General features: G+C 33.3%; 1 protein-coding gene across 5 annotated transcripts; it reads right to left on the bottom strand.

Moving 5' to 3' along the window:
• Window positions 1-228: 228 nt before the first annotated feature.
• Atl (atlastin GTPase) lies at window positions 229-19252 on the bottom strand. Of its 5 annotated transcripts, XM_070307072.1 has the most exons (10): window positions 10022-10469; window positions 9399-9482; window positions 5613-5878; window positions 4678-5463; window positions 4319-4540; window positions 3980-4194; window positions 3821-3887; window positions 3679-3708; window positions 3032-3062; window positions 229-2725 (listed from the first exon to the last, which is right to left on the bottom strand). In XM_070307072.1, exons 1-10 carry the CDS (start codon window positions 10371-10373, stop codon window positions 2658-2660), a joined length of 2121 nt encoding a protein of 706 aa, XP_070163173.1. In that variant the 5' UTR covers window positions 10374-10469; the 3' UTR covers window positions 229-2657. The 5 variants fall into 5 exon arrangements, with proteins under 5 accessions (XP_070163173.1, XP_070163157.1, XP_070163165.1 ...); XM_070307056.1 differs by lacking the exon at window positions 3032-3062 and having other exon boundaries at window positions 234-2725; XM_070307079.1 differs by lacking the exons at window positions 229-2725; window positions 3032-3062; window positions 10022-10469 and adding exons at window positions 3132-3385; window positions 19156-19252.
• Window positions 19253-19816: the final 564 nt, after the last annotated feature.

The raw sequence follows: 19816 nt of genomic DNA, 5'->3' as shown, positions 1-19816 counted from the left end.
TTAAGTATTGTAAGTATACACATTTGTTTGCTAATCTCAGAAATAAAATAATATATTTATTTTATAAATAGAAAAATATGTGAGCATCTTATTTCTATTGACAATAACTTATAATTATCTTAATATTTTACAAGTATGTAATAGTGTATTTATATGGTGTAAACAAATTAATAAAATTAAACTAAAAAGTGTTAATTATATAACTTTTATTACAATATTAGTATACAATGGCTAAAAAACAAAAGTGCAGCAAGTATATGTGATGCACTCTTAATGTTTTTTTTATAATACAGAATTTTTGATTGAGGTAACTTTATTGATAGTCACAATTATAAATTATTCAATGATGTGTTTACTCTTAACTACATCATAACTATATAAAATATGTAAGATATGTTTTTTTTTTTTTTCATATAAATATCGATGTTTGTAAATGATTTGGACACTTGAATGTAGTTATTTATTTCTATTATTATATTATTTTTAATTATTTTATAAAATTGCACAAGAGCAACTATTCCAATACTAAAATTTCAGTTTATGTTAATTGATGTTATGTACACTTTTTTTATCTCAGTTTAAAGTATAATACTAAAATATATAGATATATAGTGGTTTAAATACTAATTGTAGTTGTTTATTATAAACTTGGATTAATATGTAGGCTAGAATTAGTTATTTAGATAACTTACAAAATTAATAAAAACAAATTTCTATAAAATTAACAAATTTAATATGTGACACAGAAGCTCTTGACAATCCAAAATAAAGTTTAATGGCACCTTTATGACCATATATCTCTGCATAATTTATTCTACATACAATCATCCTGTATAAAGCACAATGAGATGATACACACAAATATGATTATATTAATAATATGAAGATGTTTATTCAGCTAATAAAATTAATGCATTAATTAAAAATATTTTTAGAACTGCCTGTTTGACATTTAATATCTGTTAATAAAATTACAAGACAATTTACAAAAAAAAAAAAAAAAAAAAAACGATATATTATGTTGCATAAAGCAGTAATTATGTTTAATTAATTAAACGTAAACAAAGTCACATTTTTTATGTATGTCTTTGTGAAATAAATATTTCAGGATTTCAAAGACTTAATTTATAATAATGTTGAAACCATCATAAAGTATAATTCTCACTTTTGCAATTTCAAAGAATGTATAAATTATATATTTTTCAAAATAATAATATGTAGAATATGTTAGAATACTTATAATAATGATTATCATTTAATATAAAACTTTTTAAATTCAATATTGTCATTTATTAATGAAATTTTTGTATTTAGGAATAGTGAAATTCTATGCAAGTTATAAAAATAAACATTGCTCCATCAGGTATATAATAGGTCGAATATAAAGTATATTAATAATCGCTTGGCAAGAAACTTGTGTAGTGGAGTTTTAATATATGTATATGTCAGATTTTATTACCGAAGTTACTCATTGAAAAAAATTCATGCAATACAAAGGGAAGGTTAATTCTTTATATACTTGTAAGTCGCTTTTAGATAAAAAAATTTGTGAATAATATCCTAAATCCAAGTATATAAATATAAAATATGTTAATAAGATCTCTCTGATAGTTTTATTCAATAAGTAATATAGGCAATAGAGTCCAGCATATCTATGACGCAAATTTTAGCACTATTAATACAGTGTGTTGGCAACATAAGAATTATATCTTACTCTCTTAAGTAGATTAATATAACATTGTACAACTACAAAATGTTGCATTTAATAAGATGTACCATAGCAATATATATATATTATATGGCGCTCAAAAAAATCTACTTTAGAGTAGTATTTTTATCACTTTTCCAAGCTATGTAAAATGTGAATAACATCGTATATACATTCTTTCTTTTATTATTAAACAATAGCTTAGTACAGTAACTGTATGTAGAGAATTTCTGGCACAAACAAAAACCAAAATCTAATTTATTTTAGTCCAAACATATAAATAATATAAAATAATAAGAATATAATTGTGCAAAAACAAAATCCTGCATATAAAAAGAATTTGCAAAATGCACTTTAAATGTAATGGATACAACAGAAAGATTGCATGCACTTAGTGAAAAAGAAAACAAAAATTAGCATACATATAACTTATTTTCCTAATTGTTTATAATATGTTCACAAATGCACTTTTATATTTTTTAAACAGAATTAATTCGTGATAACTTTAAATATATATTAACATCCCCATCATAAAACATTTTCAGATCAAGCTACAATAATGATGTCTTTCACCAGTACAAGATTTTATTTTTATAACAACATCTTATATACCAAGGATATACTAGACAATACTAGCAATATCACGATTTTCATCAATCTAATGTTGTTTCTTTTTCTTTTTTATAATTAGAATACATCATATATACATTCACAGTCATTTCAAATATGTTCAAGCCATAATGTTTAATCCAGTTTAACTACTCACGGTATATTAAGAAATAACATCTTGTTAAATTTGATTATGTCACTTGTTGGTATTCGCACACAAGAATGCAATATTTCAATCCATTTGGACAATCGAGATATTATGGGAATGAAGTATTACGATAATTTAGCTTTGCCATTGGCAGTGACAGTGGCATTCAATGTTGAATTTGTTACCGCTATTTCAGCAGCCTGCGCCACTGCTACAGACACTGACTTCTCCACAAATTGTTGGTAGAGTGGCTTCATGAACTGAACAAATGTAGAAATAATTTTTTCCATTATTCTTTCCTCCATAATTTTACAATAGTTTTATAAGTGATTTTGCGCAATTAAGATTCTGTACTTTTTTCGCAAGTGTTGGAATTTAAAATAATTTTTCAACTTTAAAGTGTAGCACTTTATGGAATTTAATGTGACACATGAAAGAAGTTTTAATAGTTACGTAAAAGTATTATAATTTTTTGGTTAGAATCATGATTGGAATAATGTTTGGATAAAAAAGTATGGTCAATACAGTTACAAATATTTGATTATATATGCAGTCAGATGCCATACCTTTTTGATATTTGTTCCTGTTAGCACTGGGCTTATGACAGGAATAGAAAAAAAGAACAATAAAAAAGAATGATATATTAATGGTTGTATCATTAAATGGACTTTGAATAAGAAAAAAATTTTCGAAACATAGATGTGTAAATAACAGTATTGAGAAGCAATTCAAGATTGATACAATTGGTAATTTTAAAATTAAAGAGGGAGGAAAGCGTGGGATCATATATAGCCATGTCTACAAAGATCGAGATAAGTAAAATGACATATAGGTATTGCAAACACAATTATGACAATGGAAAGGATTAGGTATCTTAATTTATATGTTAATTTATAACAAAAATAAGCACACAGCCAGACCTGTTGCAATGAAAAAAAAGATGCGTTAATTATAATGTGAATATTATACAATTCATGTTAATAGTATATACATATATAGTAATTCATAAGTGCTCCTTATATGTGATATATAAAACACAAATTTTTATATGTGATTTTAGTGTGCACAGATAAATATCTTAATCTTACTATTAATTGTAATTTTTTATATTATTTGCATTGTATTTCAAGTAAAAAATATTTCAAATTAAATTTAAGAAAAACATGTACATTACATGTTTATAAAACTAATAAATGAGTAAAAAAATCTCTACCTTTCTCAAATATCGTTTTTCATTAGTACACTGCGAACAATATATAACTTTTATCAGAAAGATTTTATATCTATATGATAAACATTGACATATACAAAAGATAAGAAATTGAGTGATTAATTTCTAAGATATTCATACTTACATTTTCCCATATTTTATTGGCTAAGTCATCTATTTGTGTGCCAATTTCTCTGAATTCTCCACTATATCTAAGTAATATTCAAACAAGAGATAGTAGTAAGAAATTGGTGCATGATAATAGAAAGTTGTCTCACACATACCTTTAAATAAATTCACATACCTTATATATGCCCATAAAACAAGAGTCAAGAGGCCGATACCCATAATAAGATTGCATATATTTGCTATTGTGTATAGACCAACAAGACCAAATATTCCGGAAAAAATATACATGGTAACGGCAATCGCGAAGAATACTGCCGGTGTTCGCGCTGCTTTAAAGATGTTTTTACTTTCGTTGTGTGCCTTGAATTGTAAGAAAGTGTCTTCCATGTCCTATATATATTGCGAAAAAAATATTTTGTTAAAATTAACACATACACATCCATCTTCAAAGGGGGGAAAAAAAAGCTATAATTATTCTACCAAAAGTTGTAGCTGATTAAATGCGTACACTTGCCTTAATCAATTTTTCCATATATATTTGACTAAATTCTTCTCCACCCATTTTTCGTTTATTTTGGAATTGGCGAAGAGCCGAGTCCACACAATGATGATGTTCTGATTCTAAGTGCGCAGTCGCTAAAAACGGTTTCCCTCCACCGCACACGTTTTCCATCATCTGAAGGTACAAATCTTTAGCTTCAGCTACAGCTGTTAAGTTGTTAGCTTCTGCAGTAGCCTGTAAATAAAAAACATTATTATAGGTCAACGCGATTAAGATGTTTGCTTCTTCTTTTAATTGAACATTAAAATAAGCGAAAACAAGAGAAAAAAAAGGAAACTGCCAATAAGAGAAAGTGCTAAACGTATACATACCACAAGCATACTTTTCGGTTCAGGAAGTTCATCTCCTTTGTAAAGATTGATGTAACTTTTAAAATATTCCAACAGATCTTTCGCTTTCACGACCTGACCGTTAATTTTCTTGGTCACCAGATTTTCTGGCGCTAATATCATTGGTATGAGCACTTTCAACTGTTTTTTGAATTCGGATTGTATTTCGGCTAATCTACCGTCGAATTTTGGATTCGTTGCGATTTCCAGACCGGGATGCGGCATAAGGAAACAAGATATATCCGAAAAACAGGACTTAATGTGCTTTCGCAAGCTCTGTAGTTCCGCATGTTGCCTGTCGGAGATTTCCAGTCTCTTGTCGAGCAATTTTTGTCCACCTTCCGCCCCATAATCAGCCTCATACGGGTAAACCCAATCTCTGATTAAAAACTGCAGTCTCTGAAAAGGCGTACTATCAGAGCTCTCCAGCGCCAATCTACCGTACTCGGTGAATAGTTGTAGATGCTGAAGATCGTCCTCCTGGATGTTTTGCGACAGATTGTATATTTGCACGGAGGACAGCATTGTGCTCAACGCGAACACCGTCGCGCAGTCCCGCACTGTGGATTGACTGTCGAATGCGCCTTGAGTGTCCATAAGAATCACTGCGATTTTCTCACCGTTCGCCAAGGTAGTAGGGTAAACCTTTGACCACATTAGTATTCCCGTAGTGTCCCTTTCGGAACCGCCCCTCCACGAAAAACCGCTCAACGGTTCATCTTCAGGACCCAACCAAGAATCGATATTATCGGTATTATGTTGCATATACTGTTGATTTGCGTAAGATATATATTATGGTCGTTCGTGGTTATCCAAAGTTTTACCCAGCGATCGAAGAACATGAAATAATATAAATATGGTAAATGTCTGTGAGTGCGTGCGTTGGTGTATTTTTTAAATTTAGATATTACGTATACCTTGCTGTTCATGTAACGAAGAAAAAAGTCAAGAAGGAAACTTTTGCCTTTTCTAAAGGCACCTGCAACAGATACCACAACCACACTTCTATCTTTCACGTCGTCATGTAAAAGAATTTCGGATAATGCCTCTTCGTCTAATTCGAAGGTATGATCTGGATGGGCAAGTACCACTTGGACAGGCCGCCCCTCGTTCGTTAATGTGTCCAGCGTCTGTGTATTCATCGGCGCGATCCTTTCTATCCGATCGTTCCTCCCTAAATTATCTGTGACAAATATAAAACATCTTCATTGTAGATAATGAATGTAATATTAATTAATAATAATGTAAAGAAAAAAATCGTGCGGTGAGTTCTATTAGAACAATTAAAACGAATTGTGTTTAATTTTATTGATGGGCATCAAAGATAAGTTTTAATTTTTTAATTGTTTAAGTTTTTATTTCTTAAAGATATGATTTAATTAGCTTTAAATACACTTTTTTATATATTATATTTAAATATGCAGCGATAAAATAGTCATCGAAATAGATATTTGTCAATACTTGTTTATGCGAGTTTAGCTATTTATTATCAATTGCAAGTTATTTCGTTCTTAGCATTAGATAGAATGTATAGAATGTATATCAATGCTATAATAAATTCAATTTTTTAATTAACTGTAAACAAGATTTAATGATAATAATGAATTTTGACACAACCTTTTTCGGAAAATGAACTTTGCTCAATGTTTAAAAGTTACATGGCGTAAATTGCAGATGTTGGATCACTGTCGGATTACAAGCCATTTTGTTCGCCGCATTGTTCAAAAAGTTACAAAGGACAGGAGAAAGGATACGGCGAGGAAGTTATACACGGTCACGTGTATATAGGCCTTGACACCAGCAAGGCACGTAAACGGGCTTTTGGAGTGTAATTTATTGCACGTTGCACGAAAACAAACAGCTCAAGACCAACCCGCTGCTAGTTACGTGTCTAAAGCACTGACCCGTGACACGTGACTTGGATCAGCTGTTAGAGCGAATGGGAGATTTAAACGTCAGTGCGTGACGGCAAATCGATCGGGCAGATTCGCGAAAACTGAATATAAATGACGAGGGATTGCCTCGTTAAATGCAATTATGCATTTATCAGTTGCATTGAAAAGAGAAATGAGAGAAAGATATGATGTTTATCTATGTTCAAATCAATATTGTTCTTATAAACTAAAAAAAAAAGAGAGAGAGAGAGAGAGAGAGAAAACGGGTTACTAAGGTATACCAATTATTTAAAATATCTATATTATTAATATACAAGTTTTTAAATCGTGCTATAATTTTTTATAAATAATATATTTTTTTTATAGTAAAAATATAAAAATTTTATAGTGAGAAAATAGTGCAGGCATACTCTATTTCATTTCTTATCTCCCGTGTAAGAAGAACGAATTAATATAATATTTACCAGAGTATATATAAAAATTCTTAAATTATTATTTGTGTGCGTATTATATTGATTATTATATATTATTATTTTTGATACTGTTGCGATTTTCTTACGTACACGCTAGGATAGCCACTCATACACGTCCATCACATTATGAAACAAAAAAACACTTTATAGTTCTTATTACACGATGATGACATTCCATTATTAAAGCATACTATAATCGCATAAAATGAGAAATAAGATTTTATTATATTTACATTAGCGATATCGAAAGATATCACGAGAAACTGAAGTTTGACACGATAACCGATAGAGATATATTCTTCATATCTCTCTTCATTTGTCATATTTCTCTGCTTATTTAGAGATATAATAAAATTATCATATTGATAAGTAGGGGTAATATAAGCAATAGATTTGAGGTGATGAATGTGACTTAACGCAAAATATAATTCGAATAGAAAGAATATTTTAAATTATTCCACTTATATATTCTGAATTATTTACAGTTTTGTCAGAGAAACCTTGGTGTTATATCAAGTCGTAATGTATAATGTATTATTTCGCAATGTCATGCTTGATGTTTTTAACGACGGTGAATATTATGCTTTGTCATGTTCAAGGTAGCTCATTACAGATCAGCTTATATCTTTAACCTTTGCGCGTGGTTTTTCGATATTTTATATATTCCTGATGATTATTAACATTTTTCTTTTGCACACATTGCATAATTATTTCAGTAATGAATACTGCAAAGATTCTAGGCAAGATATGCAAAGAGAATGTTAAAAAAATGCTAAACCCAATTGTAGCTCTTGTTAAATTATTAAAAAAAATATATATATATATTTTTATGTTATACATATATGTTTCATAATTAATAATCTTGTTGATCGTATATGTATATGTATTTGAATTTCTGTCGATTCACACACATTTCCAGGAATATTTCGAATATTCATGATATTAAGCGTTTCATGTTAGGAACTATATATGGAATGTATCCGATATGCATTCAATTAACAAGCGTATCTCAATAAGAAGATCAAGTGGATCACGATGGGCATCTTCAATTATGAATAACGTGTCGACCGACCAGTATATTCCGTTTTATATAGTTGGAATGTATCTCTCTTTCTCTGTCTCTCTTCCGATAGAAAGCCTTAGACGATTATTTATTGCGAGCAACCGACCAATTATATTCGTGCGAATGCCAATTCTACAGTCCATCTTCTTCCCTCTTGCTTCTATTTCTACGAAAATCTTAACGCCATCGTCGTCGCGACGTAATTCATGCGCCATCTGATTATACGATCTCCATCTCCGATCTTCTCTATCTATTTCACGATCGCACGAATCATTCCTGGGTTACAATAGTATAGTAAGTACAGGGCGAAGAATTTCTCATGTGGAACGAGACGGCAAGAAAAAAAGGGAACATCAGACTTTGAATTAACTACAATGTTGGCGCAACAGGAGAGAGATAAGAAGAGAATTAACGATAAGAAAAATAACAAATGTTATTTGCGAATATCAACAAAAGCATCAAAATTATTTTATACACTTATATGTTTACTTTAATTCTAGAGATTTAAGAAAGTAAAGAAAGAATAAAAATTCAAAGATAATAAATATTGTGTATGTGCATATAACTTGTAACGGATTCAACTCTAGATCGTTATTAGCAATGATTATTAATTATAACAGACAACGATACGACGGGGAACAGTTACATTTAACAGGAAGTTCATATTACATTGATTGTTCGTAACGAGAAGTATTTTGCGGTTTGCAAGAAAATTCTAGACTTCCTGCGATTTAATAGCCAACTTTCACATCTTGCATCATTTCCCGCGCGAATCCCGCCTGAAATCATACGCGGTCGAGATATTACGAGGACTCACGTGAATTCGAAAGAACAAGATGGCTTTTGTCGCAAACGATTCGAAAAAGTTGTAAACTCGAGTCAAACCTCTCGCAAGTATTGCAGGAAGAACTCGGGTGATGCCCGAGAAAGCTGCTGGTCGCGCGAACTCATCGCAAAATCTGATCCAGCGAGAATTCTTGAGAAGTTACGGGTCGCTTTTGTTAGCTTTCTTTTGTACGCAAAAGAAAACTATTTTACGAGAGAAAGAGAGGAAATGGAGGACTCTGCCGTGTACGTAAGAAGTGGGTCGTCGCTTCGAAATTCGTTTGGAATCGTTACATTTTTAGGAGGATTTCGGCGACAATTAGAGATGATCAGCGATGCAATTTACGAAAGTAGAAAATAGGAAAACGAGTAGGCGGACAAACGAACGGTTTAAAGAGTGGTCAAGCTAATACATAATCGAGACTAACAATAAGAAAAGCAACTCACCCATATTTTCGGTTGTCTTATGCTGTTCTTCTCGTAGTATGCGGTTCACGTTCTCGTCAAGAGTCGTCATCGGGGCCTTCTTGACTGAAAATATATTTTTAAACGATACAATTAGTCATATTTTGATCCATAATATGTCCATGCTTTACATAAAAAATTGTTTTATATTTATTATTAAAAACAATTACATAACATTGCGAGTGAGATGAATTCCGATTTAAAATTGAAATGATGATTCTATACCAATGTTTCCTTGAGATCTATAAAAAATTTAAAAGAAAAAAAACTTTTTAGGAGAGAGAGAGAGCATATATATTTATTGTGAAACAGATGTTTCGGTTTCCCAAAATTTTCGCGAAAATTTCAATTAGTCGATAGAAAATTAATAGTTACAAATTTTGATATTTTATTAATTCTTTATTAATGACATTGTGTTCCGTTTTCTTTTTACTTATTATTTGTGCGAAAACAAAATTATTTTCGAAATAAGACGTCACACAAACACACACACATAAGAAATAAAACAAAGTTTATAGGAAACATTGATTTAAAAAGATAATTTCTCACGAATTAAATCAATCACACTTGCGATCGCGTTTCCGAAAAATTGTCTGACAACTAACTCTGTCCCTGATGCGTTTTCGCAAAAGTGCTGCGTTGCGTGACATTTCCGAAATCAGAATTGTTAGTCGCTGTCACATACGCGACCTGCTGCGTCCTCGTTCTCGGCGGCCTCGCTGGTTCCTTCGGCCTGTCCGATCTCTCCGAGGTCGACCTTGACCCGGAAGGGTCGTCGAGCCGCTTTCGTCTCGGTTTTACGATATTCCTATCGGTCATACTTCCGGCTCTCACATTCGTCACAGAATCGACACGATATACACGGTTCGATAAAATCGAGACGAATAGGCGCGAGGTATATATGTATACATATAACGAGGAACACTCGGCTGTACGCCGCGTAGATGCACCGGGCATCCGCGATACTCGGGTACTAAGTCCGTGAAAAGAACCGGACTAGAAATATCCCGGCCGGCACTCCTTGAGCCGTGTGCGATGACGAACTTCGCGAATTGGCAGCATTTCACGAATGGCATGAGTATCGTACGAGAGGCAGACCAGCAGAAACCGGCTGACACGGTCGCGGAAACGTAGTGGGGAATTTGTACGCATATGAGCACCGACAAGATTTTCTTCGAGATGTTATATATGCTTTAAAGTTTAACATTAAAATTAAACATGCTACAATCTCACACACACATACGAGAAGTTTCACCTCTCTCTCTCTCCTGTTTTATTTAAAAATATTTTATTTTTTTTCTAATTCTTTCCTTCTCTCTCTCTCTTTTACGAATAAATCTTGTATTTATAGTTGTTGATAAAAAAAAGAAAAAGTCTCTCTCTTATATTTTAATTTACAAGCAACGAGTGTAAATCTCTCTTATCAAGAATCGTTTTTTCTCTCTCTTTATATATTATAACGCTTTTTTGATTATTTTAAAAGGCGAGATGAAAGCGCCTTTTTTGACCTGTGAAAACGTATATTCCTTTTGATTTTATGTTGGAAGCCGGCAAGAAAAATTGTACACAAAAAATTACGTAATGACGACGTCATTAACTTCTTTGCATTTAAGATATTACTTTACGCGCTGTCGAGTTCAGTTTCGCTCGATATATGAATAATTTCATGACGCTTATTCAAAGAAAATTAGTGAAAACTTTAAACGTTTATGAGGGATAATTTAACGTCATATGTTTCTAAATATTTTTCGATACTGTTGGTTTTAGTTACGAAAAAATAATTATACAATTGGTAAGATTATTTTACGTATATAATTATGTAAATCAAATAATTATACAATTGGTAAGATTATTTTACGTATATAATTATGTAAATCTAACGAGAAAATAAAGAAGAAATAAAAAAGATTAATAATAAGATTAATATCTTGACGCAACGTGTTCGACACTTTTTTCTTACCTTTATATAATATATAAAGAATATTTAATTAAAATATAGCATAATTTCTCTCTACATACATACATACATATAAACATAAAGAATTATTCATAAAAATTATGCATTTATGATGACATAGAAAAAGTTTCGAGACTGCAGGAACAGCATAAAAAATTTGCAGCGGCGATAAAATTATCATTAATATTAATGATTTATAAAGAAGTGTTTGTTTAATCGTTAAGACTTATTATAGTGCATAGTAGCATTTTCTTCAGACAAATATTTTGTTGTATTTCTTGCATAATCATTTTAATACTAAAACGAGATCGTCTTCAATATGGAAAGAAAAAAAAAAAAAATAGCTGATAATGTATCAGAAAAAAATTTTGATAACTCGATAAAAGTTACAAATTCTAAATCAATCAGAAAAGCACGATTTGGCAAGACTTCATAGCTTCTGTGCAAAACGATTTGTAAACGCAACACGATATATAGGTTTTCCCAAATACAATACGGAAGATATAACGCGACCGTATCTCTGATAACAAAGATAAAAGTAGATTGTACAATGATAGAGAAGATAATCGTCAAATCTATTAAAAATATTATTTAACAAAATAATATACAAGTTTCCTTCATATTGTCATCTACAAATTTATCTCTCTCTCTCTCTCTTTCTCTCTCTCTCTCTCTCTCTCTCTTTCTTTTTCTCTCTGTACAGATACTCTGTGACTTAAGTTCTCTCCGATTTAGATAAGATTATTTTGAGAAGAAAAAATGTGTAAAATTAAAATAAAAACAAGTAAAAAGAAATTTCTTTTCGACTTTTTATATAAAATAAGAATGCTGAAAAAGCCACAGAGGAAACATATAATAGCGAATTAGTTTCCGGCAGTTTAGATTAGAAGATTAGAAAATTTGCAATTAGTGATGTAACAAAAATTTAATATGCACGATGTTAATCAATATTATTTTCTGAACGTCACGCATGAAACCTTGAACGCTCTTGATCTTTGCATCATTTAATACGTTACTTTTTGCAGATATTTATGACATGAGGTACGATGCACGTGGGCAAATTTCTTGTATATACCGTAGAAGAAATAACGAGCTTTGGTTTAATTTAGGAGCGGATGACACGAGTAATTTCGTACATTTGCATTTGCGAACGCCAACTGAGAAGAAGATCGTGCCATATGTCGCAAATATTGGCACTGTATTCAGAGATAGCTGTCAAGTGATATCTCACAAAATCATAAGCAGACATTATAAAAACTGCAGATAAACAATCTGCTTTTATTTAGTTTAGATACGTGTGCGTAAAAAGTTTTACATTCAAATATTATTCAAGTACTATTGTTTTACATACGTAATAAAAGTTTAAAATTAAATAACATTATATTTTAGAAAAAAATTTTATTACGCTATGTTCTGGAAGAAAATTTCAAACGTTCTCATTTCTATAAAAAACTCATGTCTATTTTTAAGATATTAATATATCAAACTCTTCTTTTTTTTTTATAATCAATTCGCGCAATCTATATATGTTAAAAAAGAATGATAAAATAGATAAATAATAGATAACAAAATAAAATAATTCAGATACTTCTTCGAAAGAGCTCTTCCGTTGATTGAAAAATACATTTCCGCCTTAATGTTACACGTCGTTCTACTTTACGCGATCGTCGTTGAATCGCGCTGCCGATTTACGAGATTGTTATTGCGCGAGCAAACATCAATCAAAGACAGTAGCTACACCAATAAGGATTTTAGATCGGTATCTGGTTTGCACGGGCGGTAAAATGAGTGAAGTTAACGATCGCGGCGAGCGTTGCACGCGGGGGGGAGGATTACGATGTGCTTCCGTGAGATATATTTATTTTAAGAAAGTGTATACCCTTCCCTTTTTCCGAACACACATCGTTTTGTACCGTTTGAACTTCTACATCGCGCGGAGGCAAATGTTTTACGACAAATGAGGGAGTTTATTGCGAGAAGGGAAAGCCGAAATGTGCGACGGCATAAAAGGATGAAACTGGTGAATGTGGGAAGAAGAGAGAGAGAGAGAGAGAGAAAGAGAGAGAGGGGGGAGGGGAGTAGAAATAAGAGATCGTCTCGTATAAACGAACGAGTGAGTTAAGATTATTGTGCCTCCTTTAGGCACATCTCGGTTATCGTTAATCTCGCCTCAGGCGTTATCCGGCACGCGGTTTATTTACGTTTCCATCTCCGTATATGTCGGGCATAACCGCGATTCCCGAAGTTTATGCAGCACCGTACGCAGTTCGGTTATGAGCTCTGCAACAGCCCGAAAGGTTCTTTCGCGTGTCTACGCAAGCACGATTTTGCAAATTCCAGCCGGCAGGTCTTAAATCTTAATGGCAACGTTACGCCGAATGAAAATAAGATACGGTACGAACGATAGCTCTCGATGCGAAACGTTATTCCATCATCTTACATAAACATTAATTTTCATCTAAAAAAAAATCAATAAAAAGTTATCGGAGAGCTAAAAACTAAAGAGATCTAAAATTTAAAAATAATTAAATAAAAAAATCTATAAAAAGTTTCATGGAAAAAGTTGCGCTGAATAGAAATAAAATATGGCACGAAAGATATTGTAGTTTTCGATGCGAAATGTTATTCTGTATTCTTTTTACGTTATCAAACATTAATTTTCATCGATTCAAAAAGTCAAATAATTCAAGTAACGACATGTAACTTTTTCATTATTCGCTTTGCTATTTCAAAATATTATGTAGAAAATGCGAGTCACACATTTTTGATAAAGATTTTACAAGGTAATAAAATCGCGTTTGTGTATCAATCGAGAGCATATGAGGAATTTAATTATGAAAGATATATCGGTATTCAACATAATACGTTTCACGCAACGACAGAGGTTTCATTGTAATTTCTCAGCTAATTGAATCGCATTGTATACACGCGGTGTCGCTTATAGAAATCAATATCCCTGAACTTCCCCCTTCTAAATGCCACGCTTTACGAAGTTACCGAGGATAGATATAGCCTCGTCGTCACGTGTAGTTGTATTTATGCTCGTTTTTACCGTGAACTTTCAGCTAAACCGCTCGCGTCGTTACGCGAGAAAATTGCAGAAAGTACGGATGTCTTGCAAAAATAATGTCGCGACCGAGTTTTGGGAGATTGCAGTTATGCAATTACAAATTACGCTACGTAACGTAAGCTCTTTTTTTTTATTTTACGACATAAATATCGCGTATTCAAAATTATGATATAAGAAAAACGTTGTCGCGCAAAAGAGGATATAAAAATAAAAAAGTAAAAAGAAAACTCACTTTTCTCGAGAAAGCGAGAATCATATAATTCGTGTTTTCGCCGGTATTGCCGAATCGCCGATTAATGGCGCATGACCGATTGGCTTTCGATTCATCTGACTGAATAATTCAGGTCTAATTAGCGAAGTGCACAAACGCAGGAGAGCGCTCGATGATTCCAACTCGAACGGAGATATGTAGTTTACATGTTAAGTATGTATGCGCCTGTATACACACACAGACACACACACCACTGACGAGAGAACGGGTATGTTTGTGTTGACCTCGTATCGTTTGACCCCTCGTCAGTCAATTGACATCCTTCGTATAACTTTATTTTGTATCGCAGCTTGAATTGTCGATTCGAATAAGAATATAGATCGATAGGCTGTCGTTTTATCCGTGCGAAATATAAACAATATATTCATTATTTTCCCCCCTAAATTAGAATTGGAATTTTACAGAACAAAATAAAAAATTTATCTGATATTCGGAGATGAAAAAGCACGGAATGTTAACGATAAATATAACACAACTAGCAATGTACGTATTACTATTCAAAAAGTCGTGTATAACGCTAAAGTTATAAACGAATATAAACGAAATTATATAGATATCAGGGTTGGGAAGTAACGCGTTACTTGTAACATCGTTACCGTTACAGTTGCTTCTTTTTCGGTAACGATCATTACTTTTTTCTGTTCGTAACGGTAACGGTAACGTCGTTAAATTTTTACAATAACGGTAACGAATTAGCCGTTATACTTTTATCATTATTTTTTGGTTATTTATTATCTTATATCTATTCAATAGATGTATTTTTTGAAAAATATTTTCTAGCCTTCTATCATAGGCCGCATTCTGATAGTCACTGCCACTACTAAAAATCTATAGTAACGTAAATTATAGATTTTACAATACTGACAGTAAATATTGGAATACGCTTTTAATAATATCAATATTTCTTTTACCAATATTTAAAAATAATATTGGATAAAAATTTTCGACAAAATTGAAATTTGTAAATTACTATTTAAATTCCTATAAAGATAAGTGTATTAAAAAGTAAAGATATTAATATAAAAAATTAGAATCATTAAATAAGTTTAATATAAAAAACGCTTGCTATATAGAGCCTAATTTAGAGTTCTTAATTGTAACATAGATTATTACATTTAATATTGATTATTAAATAATTTTATAATCTATTAGCTTATTTTAGCATTAGAAAAAACAAAAATATAACGAAAAAGTAACGAACCGTTACTTTCCCAAGTAAGGGTAACGCGTTACTTTTATAGAATAACGTTCCCAACCGTGACAGATATATAAGAAAGAAACAGAGATATACAGGAAAAATCATTGCCTACGTAGATCGTCCGAATCTGACCGCAACTCTAACTCTGCGTCTTGCTAAGTCTATAGAAAAAAAATGATGCCTCATCGTAGTTACGAGTCTGTATAAGTGGACAGCGAACTACCAGCAGGAATCAGCTTCAATTAACTCGGTGTATTGTCTCGAGCCCAGGTTGCAGCACGAGCCGGGTGTAATGTCGGACTTCCGCTTAATTTATCGCGGGCGGCTCAGAAATTTATTGTGAGGCATGTTGTATGTTTCCGTTCGACGATGGACCCGTCGTAAACTATCGGGAAAGTGAGAACCGGTCTCGTGTTTCCATCGAACGTGCATACACGGCGCGCGTGGCACGCAAAGCTATCGATGCTATTCAATAAAACACGCGCCACGTCGGGCTGAATAGACGCGCCAATATGCGATTCTCATTTCCAATCCCGGAACAGCAATATGCGTTTATATGTGCGTGTATATACGTGTACGTACGTATGTATGGATATTTGCGTGTAACGCGCGCCCATTGCGTTGCATCGCTTTGGGGCGCGCTTTTCCCATTCGACATTGTCGCGTGGAGAAAGAGAGGGAGAGAGAGAGAGAGAGAGATATTTCATTTAATACGGAATAATATTACGACTTTCTGTTGTGAGGCATTACGCTGCTAACAAGAGAAAGAGAAAACCGAATTTCTGTATCATGAAAATGAGTTCGTTAAGTTTCCAATGAAAAATGAAAAACACGAATGTATATCGAGCGCCGTGAATCGTCACCGACATTCTGATTCTGGAAAAAAAAGGGGGGGGGGGCAACTTTGTTATAATATACACGTCCTCTATATAGTCCTCGCGTTCTCTTTCTGCTCTTCCCGTTGTTTATCGCCCTTTGATATTTTTAATAACGGAAATCAGATCCCTTGATGTAATAAAATATGTTGAGAACATACTCCTTCCCCCCTTCGCGTTTTATTTTATCATATTTTTTTATTAACCCGGTAAATATGTCGTTGTTAGCGATAAAACGACATATCAAGAAACTACAATATTTCTTTCCTACTATATTTAGTGAGATTAAAACGACGAGATCCAAGAATGAAAAAATGAGATTATATAAACTGTGTGTGGTCTGATAAGTAATGCTAACGAATACATAAGTGACGTAGCTAAATTATATTGTTTTTAAGATATAGATTGTCAGAGTCTCATCTGTGATTACGCAATTAATTTAAGCGCGATCATAATTAATAAGCAATTCCTTTATATTCTAATATTCTTATAATAAACAAGATTTGAATTATCAAACAAAAAAAGTTTTTAAACATGTGGACATAAATTTGCAAAGCAGATTCTCTGACGATTTAATTCTTGTACACATATATCTCGATTGTTTTTTTTTCCCCCTCAAAGTTGTTAAGACATACAGGTAAATGTAAATGCGATGTAAGCGGAAACGAATGGAAAGTTACGACCATGCAATTCAGCATTCTTTCATCGACCGTGTCGATTTCCTTGTTTCGCTCTGGCTTTAACATTGTGTTCGTTGCATTTAAAGTTTCATCCAATACAATCACTCATCGTAATGATAAAAGAGAAACTGGATATAAGATACTCGCGCTTATATGACAAATGTTATATATACAGGGTGTCCCTAATTTAAATGGCAAAACTTCAAGAGCGTATAAGGGACCGAAAAACTAAGACAAAAAGTCCTTTAGAGATTTGCTCGTTTTTGCTCCATTTTAAAGAAAATCGCAAAAATTCAATCTCTCATTGTCGTTCTCTTGAATTTATTGGCATCGAATAAATTTTCTGCTTCAAGATTCCTTACATATGTAAACACTCGATGTTATCCTTTACGGTGCCAATCAATTCAAGAGAGCAATTAAGAGACCGAATCATAGCTGCGATTAATGAGGTCAGTGCTAGATGTAACGCTTGCATTGCTGCAGAGGGCAACATTTTCAACAATATCTGCATTAAATAGATGCTAATATAAATAAAATCTAAATAAATAAGTAAAAAAACGAAAACTTATTTTGTTTCTTTTTTTTTGTGATTTTCTCCAAAATGGAGCAAAAACGAGCAAACCTCTAAAGGACTTTCTCTTAGCTTTTCGGTCCCCTACACGCTCCTGAAGTTTTGTCATTTAAATTGGGGACACTCTGTATAATTATAGCATATTGTTACGAGATACGTTATTTCATCTACAATATACAACAACCTTTTATCGAATTGGCGGCAATCTGTTGAACCGAACATATATCATTCAGAGATACCTTTACACGTGCGATGATTGCGTGATTGCGTCGTAGAGAATGTCGATTCAATATAACTTTTGATCACGTTTGACGTTCCTACGAGAAGAGTCCGTACAATTGTTTAACCTTGCTGACTAATCGAATGTAAGGTCGCGCAAATATACTCAGCGAGCTCGAAGTTCACGCGTTTTCTCGCGGCGCTTTTACAGCATCCGTGAGAGTTGCTCGCGTTCCAAAAATTACGTCATCCACTTTTTGACAGGATCTCTTATTTATTCGTTCCTCTTGCGCGCGTAAGCACGATATTTATAGATACTTGCGTGGCAAGTCAACACGCAATATCATCGGTTGCGCGTCATTCTATTATGCGAGTATTACATTATAACTTCTACAAGAGCGACGTTCGCATCTCTCGAACCACGCGACGTGTCAAACCGAGACACCAATATTTTTAATTACACTCGACAGACCGTTCGCGGTTGTACAACCTACGCGTTCTTTGTCCTTCGCACGCATTCTGTCTGCGTCGCTCCTTCTCATTATCATCGCTCACCTTTCTCTCCTTATCTCGTTCACCGTTTTCCATATTTACGTATTGCACAATCGTATCGCGATCGAACCATGCAATATCGGAAATGAATTCCCTCGGGTACGAGGGAGTCCAGCAGCGGGCCGGGAATCGAATCGAGGAAGAATCGGCATCGAAGAAGTGTCAAACAATCGCGAGGCATGGACGGCTCGTCACGTCGCGCGGCGATTCACCGAACAGCTGATTCGCGTCCGATACGCGACGAATCCGTCCTTCTCTCGCGATTTCAATGACAGCGCACGATCGTTAGATGTCGCGTAGCCCCTCGTTTCCGGCGAAATGACGAAAATTCAAGCGAAATACTCACCCACATACGAGCTGCCGTGGTCGCCGTTCTGTTTATGTTGTCCAACGTCCGCCATATTGTGCTGCGTGTGACGTCACGTCCACGATTGCGCGCCACCGTCATCTCTCGTTGCTCCCCGGGTGCGTTCGAAAATTAACTCGTCGGATAGAGTAAGGTTTGATTGACCAATCGGGACAAAGGAGCGATGATGTTCCGATTGGTCGAGCAAAGTTACTCTGCTTCGACGACGGATTTTTGAACGCGATCGTACTCTAGGGACGTGAATTCGTCCTTCCCGCCTCATTCGATCGTTGTAGTTTATATGGCGTGTACGACCGGCGTTCGAACTGCGTTGATCGTCAATCGCGGCTGTATTTTGTGTAACGAAGGTAGGAGAGAAATACATCACTATGATATTAATAATCTTTAATAACGCATGATTCTGTATTCGACGCAGATCGATAGGATTTGAAAATAATTTCGTTTAGAAACGACTCCAGGATAAACAAGCTATATGCTATAGCAAGTTATACACTTCAGAGAGTGCTAATTGATCGATAGATAAATATCGAAATATATTCATATATTTCACATTTTAATGCGTTTTTACAAGAGAATTGTATTAAAATTCTCTACTATATTGATAAAGTTTCAAGGTTCAAGTTGATTTAAAATCTAAATT

The sequence above is a fragment of the Polyergus mexicanus genome, unplaced genomic scaffold (genome assembly GCF_030449975.1).
Source record: "Polyergus mexicanus isolate NDT 795.1 unplaced genomic scaffold, iyPolMexi1.0 SCAF_2, whole genome shotgun sequence".
Classification (NCBI taxonomy): Eukaryota; Metazoa; Arthropoda; class Insecta; order Hymenoptera; family Formicidae; genus Polyergus; species Polyergus mexicanus.
This window is presented reverse-complemented; position numbering and strand designations above follow the sequence as displayed.

Bases quoted from the DNA above. Each gene is read 5' to 3' on its own strand.
- Atl (XM_070307046.1), bottom strand. From the start codon at position 10,373: ATGCCCGGTGCATCTACGCGGCGTACAGCCGAGTGTTCCTCGTTATAT. The intron at 9,483-10,021 runs GTTAGTTGTCAG...ATATATTTTCAG, and splicing joins GAAAACGCATCAGGGACAGA to TCAAGAAGGCCCCGATGACG. The intron at 5,879-9,398 runs GTGAGTTGCTTT...TATTTGTCACAG, and splicing joins TAAGACAACCGAAAATATGG to ATAATTTAGGGAGGAACGAT.